General features: G+C 40.9%; 2 protein-coding genes across 3 annotated transcripts in view; one reads left to right on the top strand and one right to left on the bottom strand.

The window, feature by feature from the left end:
• LOC117261435 (F-BAR and double SH3 domains protein 1-like) overlaps positions 1-7,026 on the top strand; it is a 35,282-nt gene extending 28,256 nt beyond the window's left edge. Inside the window, exons 16-21 of one of the 2 annotated variants that reach the window (XM_033633835.2) lie at positions 1,470-1,614; positions 1,777-1,877; positions 4,295-4,408; positions 4,507-4,657; positions 4,761-4,816; positions 6,119-7,026. In XM_033633835.2, the coding sequence (XP_033489726.1) occupies positions 1,470-1,614; positions 1,777-1,877; positions 4,295-4,408; positions 4,507-4,657; positions 4,761-4,816; positions 6,119-6,169 (618 nt within the window). In that variant the 3' untranslated portion in view covers positions 6,170-7,026. The remainder of the gene's footprint in view (positions 1-1,469; positions 1,615-1,776; positions 1,878-4,294; positions 4,409-4,506; positions 4,658-4,760; positions 4,817-6,118) is intronic. The other variant, XM_033633836.2, reaches the window with a different exon arrangement.
• Positions 7,027-14,803: 7,777 nt separating this feature from the next.
• Positions 14,804-25,316, bottom strand: rell2 (RELT like 2). Its single transcript, XM_033633489.2, has 6 exons — positions 25,175-25,316; positions 19,691-19,900; positions 18,325-18,387; positions 17,456-17,519; positions 16,753-16,929; positions 14,804-16,667 (listed from the first exon to the last, which is right to left on the bottom strand). Exons 2-6 carry the CDS (start codon positions 19,884-19,886, stop codon positions 14,945-14,947), a joined length of 2,223 nt encoding a protein of 740 aa, XP_033489380.2. The 5' UTR covers positions 19,887-19,900; positions 25,175-25,316; the 3' UTR covers positions 14,804-14,944.

Raw genomic sequence — 25,316 nt, 5'->3', positions numbered from 1 at the left:
TCTGTGAAGAGACAGTGTAGCCCACAAGCAGAGTTCACAAAACAACAAGTAACAAAGTATGCACACTAGTTACACATCAACCAGATCAAGGCCCCACTGAAGCGAAGGCTAAATTTAGTCTGTAAGACGCAAGACTGACCCAAGGAGATAAAGGCCCAGCAAGACACAAAGCCCAAATCTGTCAACAGAGTGGCAACTTAGGTCAGCCCACAAGTCTCTAAGCTGACTGTTAAAATAGTGGTGAATGAGCATGTACCTCACATGGTCAAGTCCTCTATCAATGAGCCACACCCAGCAATCGCTCGCTGAAGGAGGGAGTGTTAAGGCCCTGATAGGACACAGCATGGACCGAGCTGCTCGACCCCCTGTCCTCTTTCAGGAGAGGAAAGTGACCACAAACTGCCTCAATTGCTGCCACCATCCCTCGCAGCAGCTGATTCCCTGCTTCCAGCTGGATCTGCAGAAATGATAGGATGTCCAGTTCTGTAAGGGGGGGGGGTCCACCTGATGAGCCCCACACAGTGCAGTCAACACTCCCAGTGATACCAGTAGGCAGCTCAAGTGGAAGGTACCAGAGCCTCTTGCATAGTCCTGACTTCAGGTTCTGTAAGCCTAAAACTGGGAGTCTGTTCCTTTTAGGAGCTAGGCCACCAATGTGAGCCAGCCCTGACAAGAAAGGTTGGAACAAGATCCCACTTGCCTGAAACAGGCAGTCCCTCCATAGTGGGAGCAACCACCTCTGTCAAAGATCTGCTCTGGCACATGCACAGCTCTGAGTAAGCAGAAGAGGGGTTGAGCCCACCACCACAGATCTATGCAGATGCTAGTCAGTGAAGATTCTCGGTCATCCAAGTCATGGTAATCGTAAGTGCTATATCGTAGGCAACTGGACTTGCTTACGTTTCTTGAAGAAGTTTCACCTCTCATCCACTGAACTGAAGAAGCTTCTTGGATGAGAGGTGAAATGTCTTCAAGAAACGCAAGCAAGTCCAGTTGCCTATGATATAGCATATGCAGATGCTAGTTTGCATAAGATGGGGGAGCTAGGAATTGAAGGCTGCTGTCACTGTGCTGTTGGTCCTGACAATGGCATTGTGAACTCTCAATCCTGGCAGAAGCAGGTAGAGTGCGAGGTGAACAGCTTTCAGGTCCAGGATGTCTACAAATGGTCTCAACCACTGTTTGCTGACTTTCCATATCTGTGCCAAGCACCGGACTCACTGAGTGCATAAGCTCACAAGAAGCACAAACAGTCATCCTCCAGATATATATAATGTGTAATGGAGTGGAGAGATAGTCTCAGTATGGCGGCTCTGCTGTTTGTTGACTTATCAGGACATTATCAGCTTTAAAGAAAAAGAAAACATATTTCTTTATTTTGAAATTATTTTGGATGTGCAGTAGTCTATTTGCACATTTTCCAGTGACTCACCTGTGTCTCTATAATACCTGTTCCTGTCTCTGTCCAGGTGTGTAACTCATGTGGTCAGGTGGGGTATGTTCCTGAGCGTTATGTGCAGTTTCTGTGTCTGCCAGCAGAGGATGCTGCTCAACTGGACAGTTCTTTCAGCTCCACGTCATCTACTGGGAATAAAGACAGGGGAGGGAGCAGAGGTCAGTGTGTATGTTACAGCTGAATATATCAATTATATGTTGTATTTGATACAAAGTCACATGTAAACATGTAATGTGTATGCACAAATGATTCATAATAAGCTGATGATGTCATGTGAGTGTGTTTGTTAACAATCCAGTTTGATTTGAATCCCTTGTCAGGTGTAGCCAGAGCTCTGTACTCCTACCAGGCCCAGAGTGCAGAGGAGCTGTCCTTCCAGGAGGGGGCACTGATTCACCTGATCCGCTGTCGACATGCAGAGGTGTGTGTTATCTATGCCAATGTAAGGGCTGAATCAGAGAAATGCAGTCTTCTGCTGCCTAAACTAAGAGGACACAACAAATCCCTCATGCTCACAATCCATCATGCTCCACTTAATTGTAAAGTTATAAAATGATTTATCAAGCTACACTGACACGTCAGATTCAGCTGTCAGGCTTATAGAGAGCTGAAGTCATGGTGTCACATCCGGGCAAATCTCAGAACCCAATGGCTCCTGGTCTGACAACAATTTAGCCTCAGGTGGTAACAGCTCATATTTTTGGAGATGTGGTGTAGCCACTGGGCCAAGACTCCCTCTTCTCTGTGCTGGTCATTGTTTCCTGCTCTCATTGTTTACGAACAGATTTCTGTATATGAATGCAGAAGAATTTAAAAAAAGGTATAAAGCTAAATTTTCCTCAGTAAATAGTTGATGGGTTCTAATATTGCATTTCAGCCAATGTGTTCCACCTCTCCACACAGACTGTTTAAAGCTCGCTCAAACATGATTGGTCAGTACTACTTGGACTGCAAACAGAAACCAGCTCTTCTGATATCATAAGCTCGTCCTATTGCCCACAGATTCTGCATACATATGCAAATATCTGCTCATATAGATTACATTCAGGGTCGTTTCTGCTCCACTAGCTTCTGTAACTCAACTGAATCTCTCACTCAGCATCTCTTTCATCGGGTCTGTCTCACAATATGAAGTGAGTTCATGTGAAGTGTGAGGTGTGCTTTTTGAAGTTAAAATCTTTGGGAATTTAACAAAGTAAAATAATGATAGATTTTTTTTTGGCATGCAAAAAACTGCAGCTCCCATAAAAATAGCAACACTTAACGTCATCACAACTTGGTTTTGTCCATATCCAGAAAACTCACCAGCTCCTCTGAAAACCTCTAAACTGTTCAGTCCTATCTGTCCTGCTGTAACAGACAGTGTCAGATGGATTTTCCTCTTTAGTCGAGTTTTAACATTTTACCAACAATGGCTAGGGCTTATGGGAAATGCTGTTTGGAAGTGGCCTCCGAAATAAGAAAGTCTGAATAAACAACAATATTAGATTTTGTTTTAAAGAACTTACTTATCTAAACATATGGATCTTATCTTACACCCAGTGCAAAGCGGTGCACAGCACAGAGAGTTGTCATTGCTAGTTTTCTGACCGATGCAGGTACATTTTCACAGCCAGCACCCAAGCAGGCAATGTGGCCATGGGTGTGTAGGTCTTAAATGAGGTGTAGTCAGGCATATTGTTGGCATATTGCTATATCGAGGCAGCAGAAAGCGATTGAGCAGCTTACCAACAAAAACCTGGTCTAAAGTCAGAATGACACAGTTTTTTCCTATTTTTTAAAGGGCACATTATTCAGATAATAAGATGTGCCTACATAGGTTCACAACACGTGTTCACTCTGCTTGTTACACACACAGGGAGGGGATGGGTTGCAGGTGGGTGAAATAATACATCATTAATGAGGAAAATGTGAACGCAGCAGAGAGCAGAGCTGCAGAGCTGCTGTCAGACTCCTCATTGAGAGAGACACTGCACATTTATGCAGAAGGAGCAGCATAGCTTTGCTGATAATTTCTGAAGCTACAGTTTAGTTCTGTTTCCTCTTTCAAGTTTATGACTGCAGTTTTTATTTTTGGTGCTCAAATGTCCCACCATATTTGCTGCAGTACCATTACTGCTCTTACTGCATTACTCTCAGCAGACAGTAATGCGGTAAATATAACCCTTTGCCCCTTGTGTCTTACATTGCACCCAGATTATGCTCCATTTAGCCAGCAAAAGTGGAGTTGGACACGCCTTACATGCACTTGTGCCATGCACTTTAGACGACATGCTATAGATTGTTAACCACACAACATACTGTTGAGCAAGGCTTTTAAGTTATTTATTTAATTACAAATATCATTGAAATTTTGAATATGGTTTTGTTACTTTTGGAACACAGCTTGGGTTTACTTCAGCTATCTATTGCTGTTTGTAGACCAGGCTCCACTTTTATCAGTCTCAGCATGACTTCGTGCTCATTGTGATTATTTGTATTGAAATATTCTCTCATAGTTTTTACTGGCTCTAGTATTAAAATGAGCTTTCAGCCACATCTCAATGTCTTTACAAGCGAAGTATGCTCCCAGTTGTGATGGAATTCAGTTGTCATCACATGACAGAACGATTACAACTGAGTAAACTTTATTCTGTGATGAAGGCCATGAGGTGTGGATGAAAGCTCTGGAAAAAAAAAGCTAGTAAGTGGACCTTGAGTTTAGATTATTTTGTGGAAGGCATAAATGGATTCATGAGGTAGTGCTGGACTTGGTTATTGTCACACCATCTTTTCTGTTGTTACCTTTTCATTTCATGTATCCCACTGCAATACCTGTGTGAATGTTTTGCTTGACAGGTGGATGACGGCTTTTGGGAGGGAGAGCTGAATGGACGGATCGGTGTCTTCCCATCATTGGTGGTGGAGCTCGTCCATGATGAAGGGGAGGAGGAGGAAAGGGAAGACGAGGAGGTGAGACTGTATTCCCTTAATGGTTCATGAATAAAATATTACATGACACTAAAAGCAAAGCTTTATCTCACTTACCCTCTGACTTCTGCCCAACCCAGCCTCTCCCCACCCCAACCATGCCTCCCTTCTCTCCCCCCATCCCAACCTCTCCTGACCCTGGCTGTAGTTCAGCACTCAGTGCTACCCCCCCTGGCTGTGCGGAGGATAAACAGCAGGTCTTTCCTCCAAAGCTCACAGACAACTCAGTAGGTGAGTAATGTCAAAGCAGAGTTTTTGTCTCATCCTCCTTTTGCATTCTAATGCCACTATTTCCGACATGAGATAGCTAAGTGTGTGTGTGTTGTCCCATTAGAGTCTGCAGGCAGCAACCACAATTCTCCAGATCTCTCTAGCGGTCGACTAAGACCGGTATGTGCCCTTTCAACAAAATAATATTCGGTATATTTATGAATAGTTTTGGGCATATCATAGAATGCCCTCGATAACAAAATGGTTAGGGATGCACTGATTTATCGGCCACACACCCGTATCAGTATCACCCGTATTATGCACTTTATTTTCAGTCAGCCAGTCCTCCCTTGTACGTCTCCAGTTGATGCAAAACGCAGCTGCAGGCCTGTTAACTGGAGTACATAAGAGGGAGCATATAACTCCCATCCTGGCCTCTGTCCACTGGCTGCCTGTGCACTTTAGAGTCCATTTTAAGATTCTTTTATTAGTTTTTAAATCTTTAAATGGTCTGGCCCCACCTTACCTCTCTGAGCTTCTTCACCCCTACGCTCCTGCTCGGTGCCTCAGGTCAGCCGATCTGCTGCTTCTGGAGGTACCGAGGTCCAAACGGAAGCTCAGAGGGGACAGAGTTTTTTCCGTTGCCACACCTAAATTGTGGAACGACCTACCCCTCCACATTAGACAAGCCTCCTCACTGTCCATTTTTAAAACTCGTCTAAAAACCCATTTTTATTCCTTGGCTTTCAACTCCGCATGAGACTCTGCCTCTGTTTTAGTGTTTTACGGTTTGTTTTATTTATTGTTTTATTGTTTTTAAATTGTTTTATTGTTTTTAAATTGTTTTAAAAACAATAAACAATTATTTTAGTATTCATTTCCTGTTAATTGATTTATGTCCCTGTGTTGCTTTGTCTATTTATGTACAGCACTTTGTTTCAGCTGTGGCTGTTTTAAAGTGCTATATAAATAAAGTTGAGTTGAGTTGAGTTGAGTTGAGTTGACTGTCATCGGCCTGTCTGGTAGATAAGATGGCATTCACCAATGGCAGTGGGCGATATTATTCTGTTGTGTCACATCAATTTTGCACAGGCTAGAAAGCAGAACTTGAGACTAACAACATCCCATCATCCAGGGGACAATAGCAAACATATTTGGGATGAACAGAGATCTTTCCTGGGATGCCATCGGGACAAGGGACACAGTAAACTCAGCATCAGCACGTCAGGGGACACACCCTATTATTTACCTGATAATGCTACATTGTGAACCACAAATCTGTGTTGACAGTACTGGCCATCAGCCAAAATGTTATTCAAAAATCATTGGTATGGCCCAGAATTTTGCAATCAGTGCATCCCTAAAATGGATAAATGAAGACTGGTAAATGCTAAATATACAGGTAATTGTAGAAATGATCTTTTTACTGACAGGGATCAGTGATAATCAACACATCTCTCTCCTCCCTCTGTACTGTTTTAGTGTCGAGCACCTCCTCCTCCTCCAACACAGAAGCCTTCACCTCAGCCTTGACGTAAGACTGGAGTCACTGAGATTACATTGAAGAATACATGACTCAGACATGACTGTTGTGCCTTTTGTTGTAGTGTTAAATAAACAACTTGTATTTGTTTGTCAGTATTTGTTAGGTTTTTCCCATTAGTCAGCTTATAAGTTATAAGGTGATGTGAATTTACAGCAAGTAGCATAATCAGTCACTTTACTTCAGATCCGTTGAACCACCCTCCATGTGACACTTTTACATTTAATCAGAATTCTAATTAATTTCTAAAACATCTCATATTGGGAAACAAATAATGAATATTTATAATTGTAGCATATGAAAAGTCAAGTGGCGTGTAGCTGTCTCTTTACATGCAACTGAGCTCTATCATTGAGTAAACTGATGATGACCCTTGACTAAGTGATATATTTAATTTCATATAATATTCAACGCTTAGCAACAGTGCAGAGCAACTAATAAACTGTACAATGAACCCAAATAGTGAACATAATAACTGCAGTTTGTGTTAAGCAGAGCAGATTATTTCCCCAGAGTACTGCTTCCTGTTTTCCTGATATTTTTAGTAACTTTTTTCTACAACTCTCTGTCTGTATTGTGCTTTTTTTTAAACAATCATACATAGCATATATTCTCATATTGTACTGTAACTGTACTGTACCATGTTTATTTGGGTTAGCAAGTTTACTGTTGAAGTCACTACCTGCAGATTTTAATATTTTATTTGTAAAAGAAATGAGACTATTGTGATGTAAATTGATGTGTTCTACATGTTCTCTTCACTGTAGTATTCTTTAAATATTTTTTGAATAGTGTTTTAGTAATGAATTAAAAGCCACAAAGTATAAAGAAATATTTACAAAGAAAATCACACATTGTTAAGCATATTGTTTTGAGTTTGAACTGCACTGTTTCATGTTTACCTGCTGTGCTGGCTGCCATTTAACCTGCTTTACTAATGTTGCTTCTAAAGCGCTGGTCCCCAACCTGTGAATCCTGACCTGACCCCCGCTAGGGGTCACCAAAGCTTCACAGGTCCTTCTTGATTTTAAGGGGTTTAAGAAAACTGATTTAAATTATTCACAGCAGGCCAAATCTTAGCCTTTCATTCATTTCTGTGAAGATAACTAAATGAAATTGTTAATTTCAAGATCAGATCATTATTCATGATATCAACTTGAAATTAAATCTCACAGGATAAAGGCACGATGAAGACCTGAACACAAACTATATTCACAAAGCCCTCACTCTCTGCTGAACAGCCTCGTCCTGCATTACTAAAGTACACAGTTAAACCAAAGAGCTAATAGAACAATTGCCAAAGGTCACAAAGAAGTAAACAATATTTAAACATGTTAGTTGGACTGAAATTGTACCAAATCAAATTTCTCAAAGTCAGACTAACACACCCAGATAACATGATATGGGGTCGTATTACTCCTGCGTGTATATACAGTCATCCATCCATCCATCCATCCATTTTCTAACTGCTTATCCTCTTGAGGGTCACGGGAGGGCTGGAGCCTATCCCAGCTGACATTGGGCGAGAGGCACATGTAGAGACAGACAACATTCACACCTATGGACAATTTAGTCACCAATTAACCTTTCCCCAACCTGCATGTCTTTGGACTATGGGAGGAAGCCGGAGTACCCGGACAAAACCCACGCTGACACGGGGAGAACATGCAAACTCCGCACAGAAGGCCCTATATATATATATATATATATACAGTCAATCAGACCCAAACTGGCCTAGGTGCTCTGCGCATGCTCCAGTGTCCGCACTGGGCTTTGACCTGGAAGTCAAAAGCATTAAATGTGTAACGGAAGAAGAAGCTGTTAACAACATGGCAAAATCTACATCCACAGCCATGCATTTTTGGATGGACAAGGAGAGACCATCCATGCTGTGTCACCTGAAAGGGTTAAATATTTTGAAATATATGGCTAACTTGTTTGTTGATTGGTCTGGGATGTAATAGGTCAACCGGAAAAAGGTCCAGTACCAACAAGCTGAAAGGGGCCATATTATTGCCAGTGTAGTCAGACATACTTCCATCAATAAATACATTCCCCTCTTGTGCTTGTATTCAGTAATGCAGACAGTAGTCCGATTAAATGGCTAACTGTGCATTAAGTGAGTGTCTGTGGAGCAGCTTCAGACTTTATACTTGATGACATCACAAGTCTGAGACTTACTCCCTTGTTTCTGGCTTTGAGAGAGTAGCTCATGTTCACAAATACTGATTGATACTGATTCCTAGACCATGGAAATAACATTGGAATTCTTAATTAAGGTGGTGTCCCCTTTTATGTTCTATGTTTTATGGATTTAATTAAACACATTTTTTGGAGAGGCTCATTGTGCATTACACCCATAGTACGGCTATTAATATGACGTGCTGGTGTTTTATACAGTTCAGTGCTACCTGGATCCTTGACTGATGTCATCAAGCTCAACAAGGACAAAATACACACTCACACAGGTCTGAAAAGCAAAATTCTGATATTTATTCCATTAGAGTAAATTATGATACATCTGCATATTTACAAGTCTCTCACATCACTACATGTCTGTACAGATGTTCCAGGCCCTGCTAGTGAGGATAGATACATTGAACATCTTTAAAAACAACACCCACAGGGAGATCACAAACCCCTTGATTTTATGAGGCTGAATAATGAGTAGCTTTTGCACTTTTCAGTGGTGCTTCATTATGATTAGTTTAATAGCTGCTGCTCTGTGTGATGTTGGACATCTCACCATTTTGGTAGAACTGTCACATTGTTTTTGCATTTATAATGGAACATGCAACATGGTGCATATATTACAAACTGACCAAAATGTGTTTAATATGTATCCATCTGTCAAAAAACAAAATGCGTATTTTCACGAGCCGAGAAGATACCAGTGTTGATGTCGTTGTGTCAACCTAAAGTACAAACAAAGATACAAACAACTAAATTGAAAAGTGGAGAAAAAACCAACAGCCCCATGTTCCTTAATGTCAATACTCATACATTTTGAACATCATGCTGCTGGTGTGTGAAACCTTGGGCTGATTGTGACATTGAAACATTCAGAAGCGTGACAGTCCCAGTGTGGATCTTTAACCAAATATGTAATTTAAAAATAATACTATAACCATAGTCAGTCTCTGGAGATTCAACATAAAGCTTTTTGATCATTTTGGTTTATTTATTTTTTATTATTTGTTTATTAGCATGTTTGCCTTTATTGGATGGGACAAATTTTAGAGATTTTAGAGAGAGGGGGGTGACATGCAGCAAAGGGCCAAGGGTTAAAATCAAACCTGCACATAACCCTTGTGCATGGAGCGCCTGCTCTACTAGCTGAGCTAGTGGCCCAAAATTTGCTGGATTTTTAACTTTGCTTTGTAACTTAATTAACTTCTGAATTAGTTCCAAGGATATTTAGTACGCAGCAGTACCTCCTGACTTCTAGGCCACAGTTCCTTTTAAAGGACACAGATTATTGCTAAAACCATTTACTGGCTTATTTTTCACACAAGAATTACCAGACAATGTGTACGTTCATTTTTTGATTCTACTTGATTTAACCTCCCCCTGCATCCTCATATCAGGACATTATGTTTTGGGTATGCTGCACTGTATATTTTATTCTGCTTAACTGAGACCTGTTGTCCTCATTTGTGGACACTTTTATGTGCCATCTTGATCCCGACACCAAAGTAGACAAGGTACAAAACCTAATCAAATTTTATGGTTGAATTATTGTTTGTAGTTGATATTGTGAACACATTTAAACAATTTTATCAATAGTAACAAGCCGAGAGGCTGTTGATTGGGAAGTACTTGTTTGAGAACATTGGCACTTTATTATTTTATTATTGCAGCATTTCACACAGGCCAATTAGGTGTGACGGACTGTTCCTACACATAAACAGGACATTCCTATGGAGCTATGGAGCAGGGAAAATTAATGTACTTAGAATTTTGCAGTGTTGCTGTTGCACAGCTATGTTCAGGTGTTGAAATAAACACTTCTGAATAGTTTTAGACTTGAACAGTGTCCCCTAACCCATAGAGTGACAAACACTGAACAAATGTTGCACTTTGTAACTTTCTTTTTGCACAACGGTGTTCAGGTGTTGAAATAATCAGTTTTCTCCTATTATGCACGTGTGACTATTGAAGATAAACCCATTGTTACCATATGAGGACTTTTTTTCCCTTCAAAAACCACTTACTGTTCACTTGTTTTATAATCATCAGGTACTTTTCATCCCAAATAGCTAAGAGAAAAATGCATACCAAACAAAAGCTGGGGTCTCAAGAGGTTATGCAGAATTTAGAAATACCATCAATATTCAGCATTGTAAAAAATCTTAAAATCTTGTTCGTCCTTTAAATAAGTTAAGATAATCTTTTAAAGATATTCTTTCCAATGCATGTCAGCTTGTGTCAAACATTTTTTTCAATCAAATGATTTTTTTTCTTGGCCCTTGTAGTCTTATGTAGATACTTTGAGAAAACTGAAAAGAAGGGTAGAAACTATGCTGTCAAGAGTAAATATACTAAACATGGTATTCAGTAACCACCTGTTTGGTTTCACATGCACAACCTTATTACTTGACCTGGTTGGTACTCCATGTCTTGGTGACCGCATGAAACTGTCAGGAATGACCTTTGACCTCAACTTTTAAAAGTTTCACATTTAAACTGCAGTTTATTGGAGGGGAGAAAATCGAGATGCAGAGCTTCTCATAGGTCTGTGTTGAATAATATGGCTACCAATTGCTGCACTATTAAGACTTTTATATACATGAGTCGATATTTGCAATGCAGTGTACATACATGGTGCATTTAGCTAATTGTTATAGTGCTAAGATGGCTTCTGATATAGTGCATAGGTAAAAAAAACAAAACAACATGGTCCTCTTAACACATACCCCTAGTCATGTACAAAATAATTTTCCTTGTAAATGATTCTCCAGCAGGTTAACACATGAGCACATGTTGTGTGGAAAGGTAACAGCTTGTTATTAATAGAATAAATATGTCAATGACTGCTCAGAAGTTTAGGAGCATATTTACTGTAAAAGTGAAGTTTGGAGGATGGAAATACACTTTGATGGGGAGGGCGTGATGCATTTGGTGACCAGCAGAGGGTGACACACAATCTTTCATGATCACACTTTGAAACTTGGTCTTTATAGGATAGAGACATTCTGTCCACATGTCAGCTTGAGAAAAAAGAAAAAAGGTCAGACAGCCAAACAGAGGATGGTTGAAAAAAAAATTCGAGGGTAAAAGAAAGACACGTAGTAAGAAGGAAAGTGGGTCAGCAGACTACAGGCCCCATGGTTGCTTTCCCATAAAGGCCAGGAAATGATGCTGACCCCTGACCTGAAACCTTTTGAACTGTGTGTGATGAACTCCTTCTGTTCTAGCCGGTGTCTTGAGAAGGAGTCTCCAGGGCAGGAGGCTCGGTTGTATACTGGAACGAACGCCAGCAAATCTTAACAAATTCAGATTCCCCTCTAGTGTTTGATGTTACCATGGTGTTTCTACTGACAAACATGCCTTGCTGTCTTAAAGGTTCAGTTCACTCAAATTATATAAATCACATACACACTTTCTTACTCAATCCTAATTCTATCTGGTATGGAAATTTTACTCACTTTCACTTTTTAGGTGGTAAAAATTTCAGGGACAGGTATCTGACAGCCCGAGCACATATAAATCAAAACTATCTGCATGGCCAACCACGAAGCAAAATTATTTCAGTAGTCCATTTTACAGAGAGATTGCCATTGCCATTATATTCTATAGGAACGCTACCAAGTCCCTTCTTTATGCCACCTTTGCATTTTTACACAGAACTAAACAACAGCATCATCATGTTGTTTCAGTGTGTGATGTCAGACAGCATGCCAGCATCGCAGATAGAAAAGTAACATGACATGTAACATAACAGCGTCGGCCTCTAATGTGACATCTAAATAACACTTTCTAAACAATAACAATGGCATTACCATGGAAATAACAATCGTTAACCACCACTGTTATATGGCGGCTGATCTCTTCTTCTGCCGGGAGAGTAAGGAGCTCCTTAAAGCTACTTAAAAGAAAATTTCTGTTTTTTACAAACTGGATCTTCTTTTTGTAATTTTAGCTACCACTCTTAGGTTAGATTGGTGCTTATATAAGCAGTCAGAGTGATTTAAACAAAACCAAAGTCTTATAAAACCAAATCTCGTGTAAATACCATTGCCCTGTCCAAAGATTTTATTGTTATTTCAGTCATTCTCCAAAAAATAAACAAACTCACAAAATTAAACCAAGGTTGTAAAAACATGTAATTTTCCCTTAAAATGTCATCAAATTGGACACAGCTTTACACATGATACACTCTGGACCACACCTTTAAATTGTTGCTGCAAAGTGTATAATGGCTTTGTTATAGAGACATAATGCACAGTAAAGGTGAAAGGTGAAGTTGTGTATATACTCCATGTGTAACATCACACACCTGTAACTGAACGACAGTTGTTACTGCCTGTAACCAGATTGCTCCAGTGTTGGAGTTAAGTTTTTTTAAAAGTGCGTCAAAATAAATAGTTTTGCAGGTATGATGCATATAATGTTGTGTCACATGTCTTACTGAGTTCTACTGTATAAACACATGAAGGGGAACAGAAGGCAAATCAATGGAGAGATCAATTATATATGTACAATATCACATGTCCCATATCTGCTGTAGAAGCTTTAAAAGTTAGACTTTAAAATACTCCATTATATTTCAAAATACACAGCATACCTTCAAATAAATTACTTTGAAATGTCACAGCTTTAAGGACTGCAGAGGCTGTTTTGTGGAAGTTTGTGGAAGGTCTCTGTAGTCTCAGCTTATTTCACATGTAGGGCAGCCACACTGTCATCCCTGGATATGCACTGCTCGATACAATCATCAGTACAGAGTACAAAGTCTATGGCTGTACTTTGCATTATGGCAATCATTTGCTGTTGTTTCGCACTTTCCTGGTAAGCATTCAATTTATGTTGGACATATTACAAACTGGCATGAACAGACAAAGAAGACTAAAAAAATTGGCCAATATTTTACTGGATATGTAATAATTTCACAATTCCAAAAAACTAGTCTGTGACTGGTATACAGGAAATGTTGTATATTTACCAGTGGAAGTGCCTGATTACAATAGTATAAGCTTGCCCACCACCACAAGACCCATGTTCAAAACAACTGCTAGTGTTTGTATGGTGGGAAACCAGTGAGGGATCAAGTCCATATTTCCTCACTTGCATGAACAGGGAACCAGGGTGGGTTTATGGGGGGCTTTGTGAACATCCATAAGAATTTTATTCACATAAGAGAAATGGTCATTCCAAATTTGGAGAAAAAGGGAGGACATTTGGACTGAACAGACTGTTGTATGCCCCTGGCAGCATACTTTACATGCCAGTTAATTTACAGCTCAGTGGTCTAGTGGTAGAGTGTCCGCCCTGAGACTGGGAGGTCGTGGGTTTGATCCCTGGCCGGGTCATACCAAAGACTATAAAAATGGGACCCATTGCCTCCCTGCTTGGCACTCAGCATCAGGGGTTAGAATTGGGGGGTTAGATCACCACATGCTTCCCGAGCGCGGCACCGCTGCTGCTCACCGCTCCCTCAGGGGATGGGTCAAATGCGGAGAACAAATTTCACACACTCAGGTGTGTGACAGTCAGTGGAACTTTAACTTTAACAGAATAGCATGGGTTGAAACAGTGTTACATGAACTTGCTGCGAATTCACTTAACTGATATATCTCTGTTGGCCAAGCTGCCCATAGAGCGACTGTTGCTCCCCTGTGCTTGTGCTGTTAATCTTGATTCACAATCAGCAGGATCAATAGATGAGATTAGAACTTGCCAGCTCTTAGCACCTTTATATATCAGCCAACCAAGCAGTCAGCTTGTCACATGTGAAACTATTTAGTCAAAGGAAAACTCAGCCTCTGCAAAATATAGGCAAGTGTGGGAAATATAGGATAAAAAAATAAGGATTTCATCCTAACATAACTCTTGCCATGCAGTTTAGTACAGACAGTAATGTTTCCTTCAGGAGTAACAGTAATGGTGTTGGTCATCCTCTGACTTTTCATGTAGCCCCCTAATCAGGCCAAAATCACAGTTTCTCCAATACTGGAAACATCTTTTAAAATTGAGCATGTTAATATTGTCATTGTGGGTATGTTAGCATACTGACATTAGCATTTTGCGCAAACACTGATGTCCATGGTGCTACATACAGCCTCACAGAGCCGCTAACATGGCTCTAAACTCTGGATGGAATAAGAGTACAAAAAAACATTTAAAACAAAAAAACACAAAGGCATCGTTTGCAAAATGATTAGCCATGATGTAAACTAAAGTATTAGTGATTTGTGTTAAAAGGGTAAAACATGCATCATTTATCATATCATCCTTTCAATCTAGCAGTGGTATATATGATGATTTTTCATCAATCAGCTGACTAGTCAGTTTACCAGCCAGTTCAGTCTCACTGCAACATTTTCACAGCTGTGGTTACATAATCAAAGCCGTGTTTATAATTACTTAATTTCATTATTACTACATTTCCCTTCCTATAGTCCACTAAGTGGTACCCCTTGGTATCACTTCTTTCTTTGGATTATCAAAGCTGAACTCTGGACCATGTCACTATTAGACTCTGCCTATTAGTCCTGTTTTGTGTTCACCATCTTCTCCAACTCCTCCTTCACCCTCTCTGCTTCTTACACCTGCATCACTTTGCAGTCCCCAATATCTTCCATCTCCACCATATCGTCCTTGTCTTGGCTCGCCCTTGGCCTAACCTCTGCTCCAGGAGGCCCTCTACTTTGATTTTCAGCTTGTCCAACACCTGAACCCTGAACCTCTCCTCCCAGACCAACTGCTGGACTAATTCCTGCTTTTTCTGATTCATCCCTGAGTTCAGAAGTCTCTCCTTTCTGGTCTTTTACTGAAGTAGAGGGTTCTTTCTCCTCCACCATAGTGACAACAGAGAACTCTCTCTTGCTCTCAGGACTGGCATTGATGATGGTCACACTACTTATTCTGCTCCCTAATTGTGAGGAGGGGGACAGTGGACTGGAAGGTGACAAAGGCAAATGGCTCAGTCTGTCTTTAGAAAGCTGATCAGTGGGAGAGTAAAGGGCAGAGCCTTTAGAATCTCCCTCAACTGGTGAAAGTTCAGCTTTCTTGAGAATCCCCACCCTCACTTTTTCTGTCTTTTCTTCTGTCTTCATGATTCCAGCTCCTTTCACCTCTTGTTCCTTTAGAGGTAATGGACTTGAAACCATTTCCCCTTTGGTCATCGAAATTTCAGACATCACACTTTCTGACTTCAAATTCAGAAGAGGAGAACTTCCAAAGGACGGGTTTTGGTCAGCTGGAGAAGAAGAGGGGTTTTGTGGTGATACTGGCATGGTGTCAAGTTTGGGGCTAGCAGTGAGTGACTCTGATGGTGTACTTTTTGAGCTTAGTTTGGGGCTTGGTGTGACTGCCACGGGTGAGATAGGAGTTTTTAGTGAGGAGGCTAAAGATGGAGGGGATGAACCTAAGCTTATTAAAGCTAAGCTAGCACCAAAGCCTGATTCTGGATCTGGGCTGGAGCTTGGGTTGGAGGGGGTTTGGGTAAGTGGAAGACCAGAGCCAGAATAGGGTTCAGGTTGGCCAGTAGGACTGACAGGAGTGATACCTGCAATGGATCCAGGCATTGGGGCAATGGGTGTAGAGGTTTGTAGTGGCCCAGGATCATATGCCTCTGGATTGTTTAACACCTTATCATCTCTTTGTTTCTCTGTTGTTTTAAATGTCTGTCCAGATGAAACAGAGGATGGAATGGGAAGAGAGCTGGGGACAGAAGCTGCTGTAGTCCCAACAGAAGGTTTGATCATAAGGTTCGTACGTGGCTCAGGACTGGGCCCATCTTTAGAGCCATCCTCTGGAGTAGACTTAGAGCCACGGGCCTGATCCTTACTTTGAGAAGAGGGAGAATTAACGGAACCTGAAGTTTTAGCCTCACGATGAGGTGAAGAAGGTGACTGATTCTTTGAGGGCTCGGTTTCAGGTTTGATACCAGGTTTAGTACCACGTTCAGGAGAGACTCTAGTGTTCTCTGCCTGCGACAGTTCCTCCAGCACTACAGGTTGCTTCTGAATAGCGAATCTAAAACCTCCAGTCTCCCTGACTGTCCCCTCTGCTCCTTTAATGCCAATGGGGTCGCTGCCCCGCCTCAGCCCAAATATGGTTACACTCTTCTTGCGTTTCCCCACATTTGGGCCAACCCCATTGGAGCCCTCTGAAGGTGGTCGGGCATCCTTGAACATGCTTCTCAGATTATACCCGCCCTCCTTCCGCTCCTCACTGTCCTGGGATTGGTCCAGCTGGTCCCCTGAACTGATCATTGGATTAGGACTTCCGTGAGGCTTCTTATCTGTGTGGGTCACTCTGAACCTGAAGGGATAATGATAAATTCAGGATTATATATTTCTGCTACTCTCTCCCAACATGCACTGTGCATGAATGGTTTAATTATTACCTGCCAACAGAGAAGACAGTCTGCTCTCCAGGTCGTTGTTTAAAGCGTGGCGTTCGACTATGTCGTCTGCCCTTTTTAGCTCGGACCTGGGCACAGAGATGGCAGGTGTTGTGGTCGGTGCCTGAGTGGACTGTGTGGTGATGGGAAGGAACACCACCAATGGACTCCTTGCGCAATCTTGGACAACAACATTATCATTAGTATAATCATGTCTATTATTCTCATTATCATGGTGTGTGTATAATATGTGATGTGTGTACTCTAAAGCAGGAATTGTGCTTCTCTGAGCTGCATGTAGGCAAACATTTGTATGTTGATCGGATATGTAGAGAAAATCGATTGATTTAGTTGGTCAGACTATTTACAGTGGTAATAATGAGGTAAAATAAATTGTTAGACTTGATTCATTTTTAAATTTCAAATTGTTCACTTTAGTCATTGTGTGGAAGAAGGAACATGCAAAGTCTCTGAATGCTGGTTTAAAAGTGGTTGATTATGTGCATATACAAGTCAAAAATGGGAAACTGTTGTGTCATGTGACTGTTCTGTAACATTCAAGCTACAGGTAAAACCACACTGTTCACATTCACTTCAGAGGATTAAAGACATTGTCCAGCTCAAGACTAAAAAGTTTAAATGTTGTTTATGCAGTCAACAAACAATAATTTGTCACAGTAATATAGACTCTGTTGAATGAGCTTACCTGGGGTCGTGGCGCACACAGACATTTTGGTTTCCAAACATCTCATTGAAAGCTTCCATGTTAGCTACAGGTGACAAATGGAAGAACCCAAGTAAGAGTAGTGCTAACCGTGTACTGGTAGATGGATTTGCTGATACATACTGATTAGGTTTGGGCAGTATTACCGTATACCAGGGTGTTTAGACATCCTAACAATTGGTGATTACTGGAACAGTGGAATCACTAACTAAACGACTTACAAGACTAAGATGGTTTTGGTGAGTTTTATTTTGTCTCTGTCAAGATTGAATGAAGTGTTTTATCATGAGTTAACAGGGCAATTAAGCTAGTCTTTGGTGAAAGATGGAAACTTGGATTCAGAGGGTGTACGGCTGTATTTCTCTCTTTAATAAGCAAAACAAGTGAGTTGTTGTGATAGTATTGTGCCAAAAACTGCAGTTCCTCTATTGGCCACTTGAGGCTGCCTTCTGAAGCCAGTCAATCCCCATTGACCCCCATGTTAAAATAGAAATAAACATGTTTATAGCCTGGTACAAAAAAAAAAAAAAAAAGCATAATTAAGGTTGGGCTGCTTTGAGTGACAGGCTGTCTCCCAACAGTGTCCTCACTGCCAACCTCTCACCTAAATATCGTGACTTAGAGATAAATAAACAAAGATGGCCATGGCCAAAATGTCAACAAAGCAAGGGGTTAAGTCATGGTAGCTACGTCCATTCTTTTTAGTCTATTTTAGTCTCTTTACAGTCAATAAGCGCTGCACACAGATAACGTCATGTACCCAAGACACTGGTGAAATTTCAGGAATGTATATGTACAGTAAAAACAGATACTGCCCAAGCCTAATACTGATCTTGCAATGCTTTTGTCACCTTCATTTTCAATAATGCATTTGAGGATCTGTTCCACTGTGTCCTGGTTTTCTTCATCCTCATCTGAAACAAAGCAGAACAAACAAATCAAACCCACAGCTTTTAAATATTGCAGTGCCTTTGTCCAAACACCACACCCAAACTGTCTGTCAACCAACACTGGTTGGAGGGACGATTCACTCAGGTTTGCAGAATTTACAATCACAAATGAGAGGTTATGAGATATCCCCTGTACAATAGAGATTAGTGTAGTGAGATTGTTCTGACTAATATCAACATTTCTTTCGACACACAGTGTCCTTTTTACTGTGGTGCAACCACAGAACATCATCAATTTTCATCGAGAATATTTATTTGATATTAAGCTGCTTCAATGAAAACTGATCACCATGATATCAGTGGATTATCCACACCAATATAGTACTGTTCAGGATCGGGAAATACATGCTGCTATTTTTTTTTTAACCATAATTTTTCAATGCAGTGATTTTTTTAAACATTCACAGACAGTTATACTGCAAAAAGTCCACTTTGAGTACAAGTGTATACTTTGGTGAGATGGATATTTGTGTGTTGTGTACTACGGTATTTGGGCAAAGTTTTTTTTCAAATACTTATGCCTTTCAGAGACGTCCATGTTCCACTCTTCAGCTGTATATGCATCTGTGTTTGTGTGTTTACAAGCGTGTGAATGCTCATACATGTGCATAGACAGTTTTATGCATCAAAGTGAGTGTCTGTTTGAATAACTTTGTGTGTGAGAGTACTTGTGATACAGACCTCAAAGTAGACCACATAGGTTTGTGAGTGTTTGTGTATTTCTGTAGGAGGGTGTGGGTGAAAAAAGAGCGAGTGGGAGAGAGAATGAGATGGAAAGAAACACTAAGATAACAAATGGTCTAAATGTTGAGGATCACAAATGCTAAAAAAAACACAGGTAGTAGTATTTTCTCTAATTCTGAAGGAAAATGTTTAATGCCTGTATATCGTGGACAATATAGAATTATGGTTGTTAAGTGGAGCTATGATTAAAGAGAATGCAGTATTTTCTTTCTTTATAAATACCGAATTTGTATGTAAGTGCAGTTAGAGTAACATGCTCCCTCCCTGCCTGGCAACTGCCAATTCTTTTTACCACACAGACCTTCTGCTGTAAATGTGTGATCTACAAGCCCAAGATAACCCTGATGAGATGACTGGGGATATTTTTGACATTACAGAGCTCCTCCAGAGCCAAGAAAACGCTATGCAAATGTTTTCACAGGCTAAATAGCACTCCTGAGACTAGTAAACTAATCATTAAACGTCAATGCTGTGGAGTTCCCCTTTAGGTTCTTGTAAACCACCCTGTATATTCTTAACCCACCGTCGGAATTTCCTCCAAGCTTCTCCTCCTCATCTTCATCTTCCATGTCTCCAGTGCGGCAGCGGTAGCCCTTCTTCTTCAGCAGGTGGCAGATGAGGAAGCCAAACAGTCCAGTGAGGAAGAAGAGGAAGACCACCACAAAGATAATGTAGGGTGGGGGATTTTCCCCCACCCCTGAGGCTTCTAATTCAGTCATAACGTAGGTTCAGTCTGAGTCATAGAGAGAAAGTAATAAAAATAAGATAAAAAAAAGTTGAGAATGACAGCCACTCACATTATACAGCAGTTAATACCACCCACATATTACAAACACATTATAATCACTGAGATATGAAAATGGGAAATGTGTAAGATCACCAGATACAAGCATTAGTGACAGAATAATAATTATTGATGTTACTGGCAGTTGAGCTGTGAAGGATTTTGTCAGTGTGAGGACAAAAGTTACAAAATGTGATGAAGAGTTTTACAAGAACAATAAGGTGGATTAAAGCCATCTTATCTGTAGTAAAACCTCCCATCCCCAACCTCGATCAAGAGAGACAGAAATGTAGTGTCAGTTAAAAAAATGTACAGGCTTTTCAAATCATCTTCAAGCCTTCAGCTTACCTATTACATTTGTCTTCCTTTTTTAGGAACTATATGTTGGGGGTCGCGGGTGTGCTGGAGCCTACGCCAGCTGATATTGGGCGAGAGGCAGGTCACATCCTGGATAGGTCGTCAGACTATCACAGGACTGACACACAGGCCCCTTTTACACTGCCAGATTTTCCGCGAATGTTGGGCTGTTTTGCCGGCAAGCTGCGAGTGTTTAGACACACAGAGTTGATCGAGGTGCTGAATTTTCCGCCTCATAGTGTAGACGTATTGGCGGAACCCTTTTAGTTTAAAAAGACAGAGGCGGCCTTCTGCAACGGAGGAGCTGTTGATGACACTGCACGTGTGAGCCACTGGCAGTGGATAAACAGGAAACAGCTGATAGCAGGAATTAGCGAGCAGCTAGTAGCAAGAGGGAAACACAAAGCTGACAGACACTGTAAAGATGAGCAACTGGGGAGACAAGGAATTGCGTGCCCTCCTTGTCCTCGCAAACGAGGAGGCTATTAACCATCAGATGACAGGGACGGCGAAGAGTGGGCCAACTTATGAGAGAATCGCAGAAGGACTGACCAGCCACGGCTTCCCTCTGAGTACGTCACATGCTGAGCTACATGTTTTGTGACTTGCTCATGCGAAAGTAGGTAGGCGGCATTTTGCCGCACTCCCTGATTTTGTTTTACTACTGCCAATGCTGAAAAAAGACTGATTGGGCTTTCCTGCAAAGTTGCACAATTCCTGTTCAAAAAGGGCTATAGAGACAGACAACCATTCATGCTCACATTCACACCTACAGGCAAGTTAGGGTCAACAATTAACCTAACCTGCATGTCTTGTGGGATTTTGGGAGGAAGCTGGGGCACCCAGAGAAAACCTGACACAGGGAGAACATGTAGGCTGGTTCGAGTCCAGGGGAACCCAGGGGGTTTGAACCAGGAACCCTCTTGTTGTGAGGCGACAATGCTAACCACTGCACCACCATGCCACCAATGTTCACAACCATTAAAAAAAGTAAAAACTAGCTCAGAAACAGCTCATTTGGCAGCTCAAACTATTACTCAGGATTGTGGGGGCGTAATCAGATCATACTTGATCTGACACTACAGATCATCCTTACAGTTCAAGTAACATTAGCTACCATTTTTTTCCCCCCTTTCAAACACTCGCATTCAAAGGTTTTGCTGCCATGGACTAAACTTCAACAAATCTATCCAATGGACACTCCTTGGTAAAAAAAAAAAAAAAACCCAACTAACTAGACGAACTAGCAAACAAGGTTAGACCACCCAACTCTGTGTTTTTATTTGACTACACCTCCCAAAATAATCTTTTTAGCAGCTTCCAGTCACTTACATTACATGGCTAGCATTAGCTTTTCTTTGTGAAACTTTTGAGTTTATCAGCTACCCCAATAGTCTGCTAGTTATCTTGGCTAACTAGGGTCAGACTAGGGTAGACCACCAATATTTATGTTTTTTGTTGACTTATACCTCCCAGACTAATAAGTGTTTTAGTGTCTTCCATCCATTTACATGGAACGGTTAGCATTAGCTTTGTTATTCTACACTTTTGCTCTAATTATCAGTGATATCAGTGATTAATACAGATTTGGATGTTATACTCCAGTCTTCTAATTAGCTGAAAAAAGTGCGGCATGCATGGGAATGAATTATAACTTTCACAGGGGCTCTGACAATAGTCAGTACTGTCTGTGCTGCTGTTTGTGACATGAACCATTATGTGGCACATGCATTTAAATCTAATCAACACGGGATTGACTGTATCTAAAACTAAGTTCATAAGAACATTAGTGCATCTCCAGTCCAGGCCACAAACAGAGTTTTGACCTCTTCAGACTTCCCTTTTCAATGAACCTTGTAAGTAGGTTAAGTTGTTCCAAGCCCCCTCATTTTGAAAAGACATTTATATAAGATGAAAAAGAGAAAGAAATAGGGAAAGAAAGAGAAAGTCAGAGAGAAAGCAGTGCATTTGAACAAGTCTTGTGTAACATGCCTTTTTTTGCCTCGAAAACAGAACTGCAGTGGTTTACAGGCAATTATGAGACATAATAGTACAAACATTGCCTACTGTCAGACAGAATTGCTAAGACTTTACACTCCATTTCCATTTTCAGTCTAACATTGTGTCCACTCTGATTCCTGCGAGGGAAGGGGATTTGATTTTCCCTAACTAGTCACTGGAGACCAACATATCTGCCTGAATCTAACCTATTTTAAGTCCACGCTGATGTGTAGTCATGCAAACATATTTAACAAATTATGATGTTGGGTGATATTGAGAATACATGTCAATTTACAACAGCCTCAATGGCAGCATCTATTTTTTCTGTAGTGGTTACCATTGTTGTTATCACTACTCATTGGTTCCAGTGCAGTCCTTGACAACGTTTGACAACAGCAGCTTGAAAGCAGCATGACAATGGTGTTAGTCCCACCTGTTGTGCTGATTAGCTAATCGATAGTCCCCGCATGGCGCTCATTGGTCAATTTTATTTAAACCTATAAAACACTGTTTTATGTCTTGATGCCAGACAGATCAGTCAGCTCAGAAGAGTAGCCAGATTCCAAGGTCAGGACCCCTGCCGTAACACTAACTCTTGCTGCCTTCAAATGGGGTCATGTTTACTATGTTCTAAGAAAAGAGTCTATATAAATGCCCCACTCTTGTGGTATTCACAACTCCAGAAGTGTAAATTTTTGAAATGTTCGGAGTTCACGAGTTGTGAACTGCTGCTGTTTCAAAAATGGTGGAGGGCATCGAAGTTCATTTGTCAAGTGGATAGTAAGTTAATATTGTAAAATTAGCTGTGTAGAGTTTTTCTCGATAACGAGGAATGAGGAAAAAGTTAATATTCCCAACAGTCTCATCTTTTTCCTCTGTCATTACATGTCATGATCCTGGGTCCTTGTTTGTACACTGTTTCCTCTGTTATTTTGTAGTCACTCTCCTCATCTGTCATGTCTTGTTTTACTTCCTGTCTGTGTGTGTTATGCTGCCTATGTCATTGTCTACACAACCCTGCTTAGTTTCACCTATTCCTCTGATTAGTTTCACCTATCCCTCATTACCCCTTTCTGCCTTGTGTCTTTAGTCTGTGTGTTCCCTCTTATCTGTGGCAGTTCGTCTTCATACCCCACTGTAGCGTTCAAGCCTTTTTTCTCAGTATCAATGTTAGTTTCCTAGTGTTTTATCGTGTTCTCCTGTCACCAGTTACCAGACTGATGTTTTCCTGCCTACCCTTGGACTCTCATCTTGTAAGCAATCCCTTCAATAAATCATTGAACTGTTCCGGTTGCCTCCACATGCATCTGCGTTTGGATTCTACCCTGCAATTTCCTGAGACTCTAACTTTATGCCTTTGCAGGCCTAGTTCCTACATTATTTAACCTGCTTGCTAGCTTGTTAAATTGTTACTCGGTTGGCCTCTAGACTCATCCATGTTGCCATTGCCTTGCAGCAGTGTTCTCATGATTTAACTACTTGAACACTAAGCATATTGTGTGCAAGACTTCCCATGTCACAACCATGAGCTCAAGAGTTCCATTTGGCAACATCAAGCAGCATCCGACTCAAGCCACTCCCTCCTGCCCTGCAATAACTCCTTTCCTTCCAGTCGCAGGCCCAATCCCAATCTCCACCCTAAGGCCTAAACCCTGAACCCTCATGGACTGGAGTATGAGAGGCTGCAAGGGCTCGAAATGGTATAAAGAATGGGACAGCACATATGTTACCTTGACAACACCAAAACATGTTACTTAAGGGGTCGGTCCCTGATTTGAACATCTGCAGGACTCTTGCCATAATTTTAGTCATTGTTGTCGAAACAGCATCATTAAGTACAATTAAAAGAAATGGTAGATAAATAAACTAGATTTATCATTATTTGTAGATGAATAAACTAGGTTTGTAATATCCGTGCCCTTCTGCACGACATTTAGTCATGACGTATGGAGAACAAAACCCAGTGTCTACAAAATCCTATAATGTCGACAACACATGACATTCTAATGTCCTTAGACATTTAAGATATCGTCAACCAGATTTTCATTCCAACCAAATTTGCCATCTGTCCAGTGTAAGAGTCAATTATCTTTCTGATGTCATACTGACATCCAGTGCCAGCTGGGAAGGCTGCAGTTGATACTACAACAGTGGATTCAACAATTTAGGGGTCTGTAGCTGAGAGGAGGAACAAGGACACCCCAAGTGGAATGAAATAAATGAAACTGTAAGTTTTATTTATGTCTGACAGACTCTCAAACACATCTCACAGCAATATCAGAGACACAGTGTGGTCAAGGCTAGATTATCAACTAGGGCAAAGCAGGCAGCTGCCCCGGGGGGCCCCAGACCAACAGGAACCCTGAACCTCCAGGTTCGCTGTGTGTTATTTGGTTTGTTGCAGTTTGAATAAATGCAAATGTGTTTGGGAATGTGCACCACTCAAGGACATTAGCAACAGAACTAATAAGGGCCCTAAGACCAGGCCTTAGTTAATTCCTAACTTTTGTGTCAAAATGTAATTTTAAGACGTTAAATAAAAGGTGCATATTCCCAAGTAAATGTGTTGTGTTCTATTACAAAAAAAAAAAAAATCTGAAACACAGCAGGTTCAGTTATTGCTCAAGCAAATTAATATTGACTAGTATATGTGCAAAATATTGTATAACACAGTAAACAAAAAGGGCAGTAGGCCTGGTACACTTTACGAAAGCAAAGATAACAGAAGAAGAAAACAAATTCAAAGTTTGTGCCCAGCATCAGTTGACAATTATTCCTGAACACAAATATGCAAGCTTTGAAAAATACTGTAACCTTGCAGCATCTTTCTTTATCCCTGATAGCTGACAAATAGATAGTCCTTACCATTGTGCTGCTGGTCAACAGTGGATGCTTCCGAACATGTGTGCCAACAAAAAATACAAGAACAAGCTGTAGAGATTTGGTTGATAAACAATGTAAAAATGTGTGTGTTGGATAAGAGGCTGAAAAGAGCGGACAGTGTGAG

The sequence above is a fragment of the Epinephelus lanceolatus genome, chromosome 7 (genome assembly GCF_041903045.1).
Source record: "Epinephelus lanceolatus isolate andai-2023 chromosome 7, ASM4190304v1, whole genome shotgun sequence".
NCBI classification, from domain to species: Eukaryota; Metazoa; Chordata; class Actinopteri; order Perciformes; family Serranidae; genus Epinephelus; species Epinephelus lanceolatus.
This window is presented reverse-complemented; position numbering and strand designations above follow the sequence as displayed.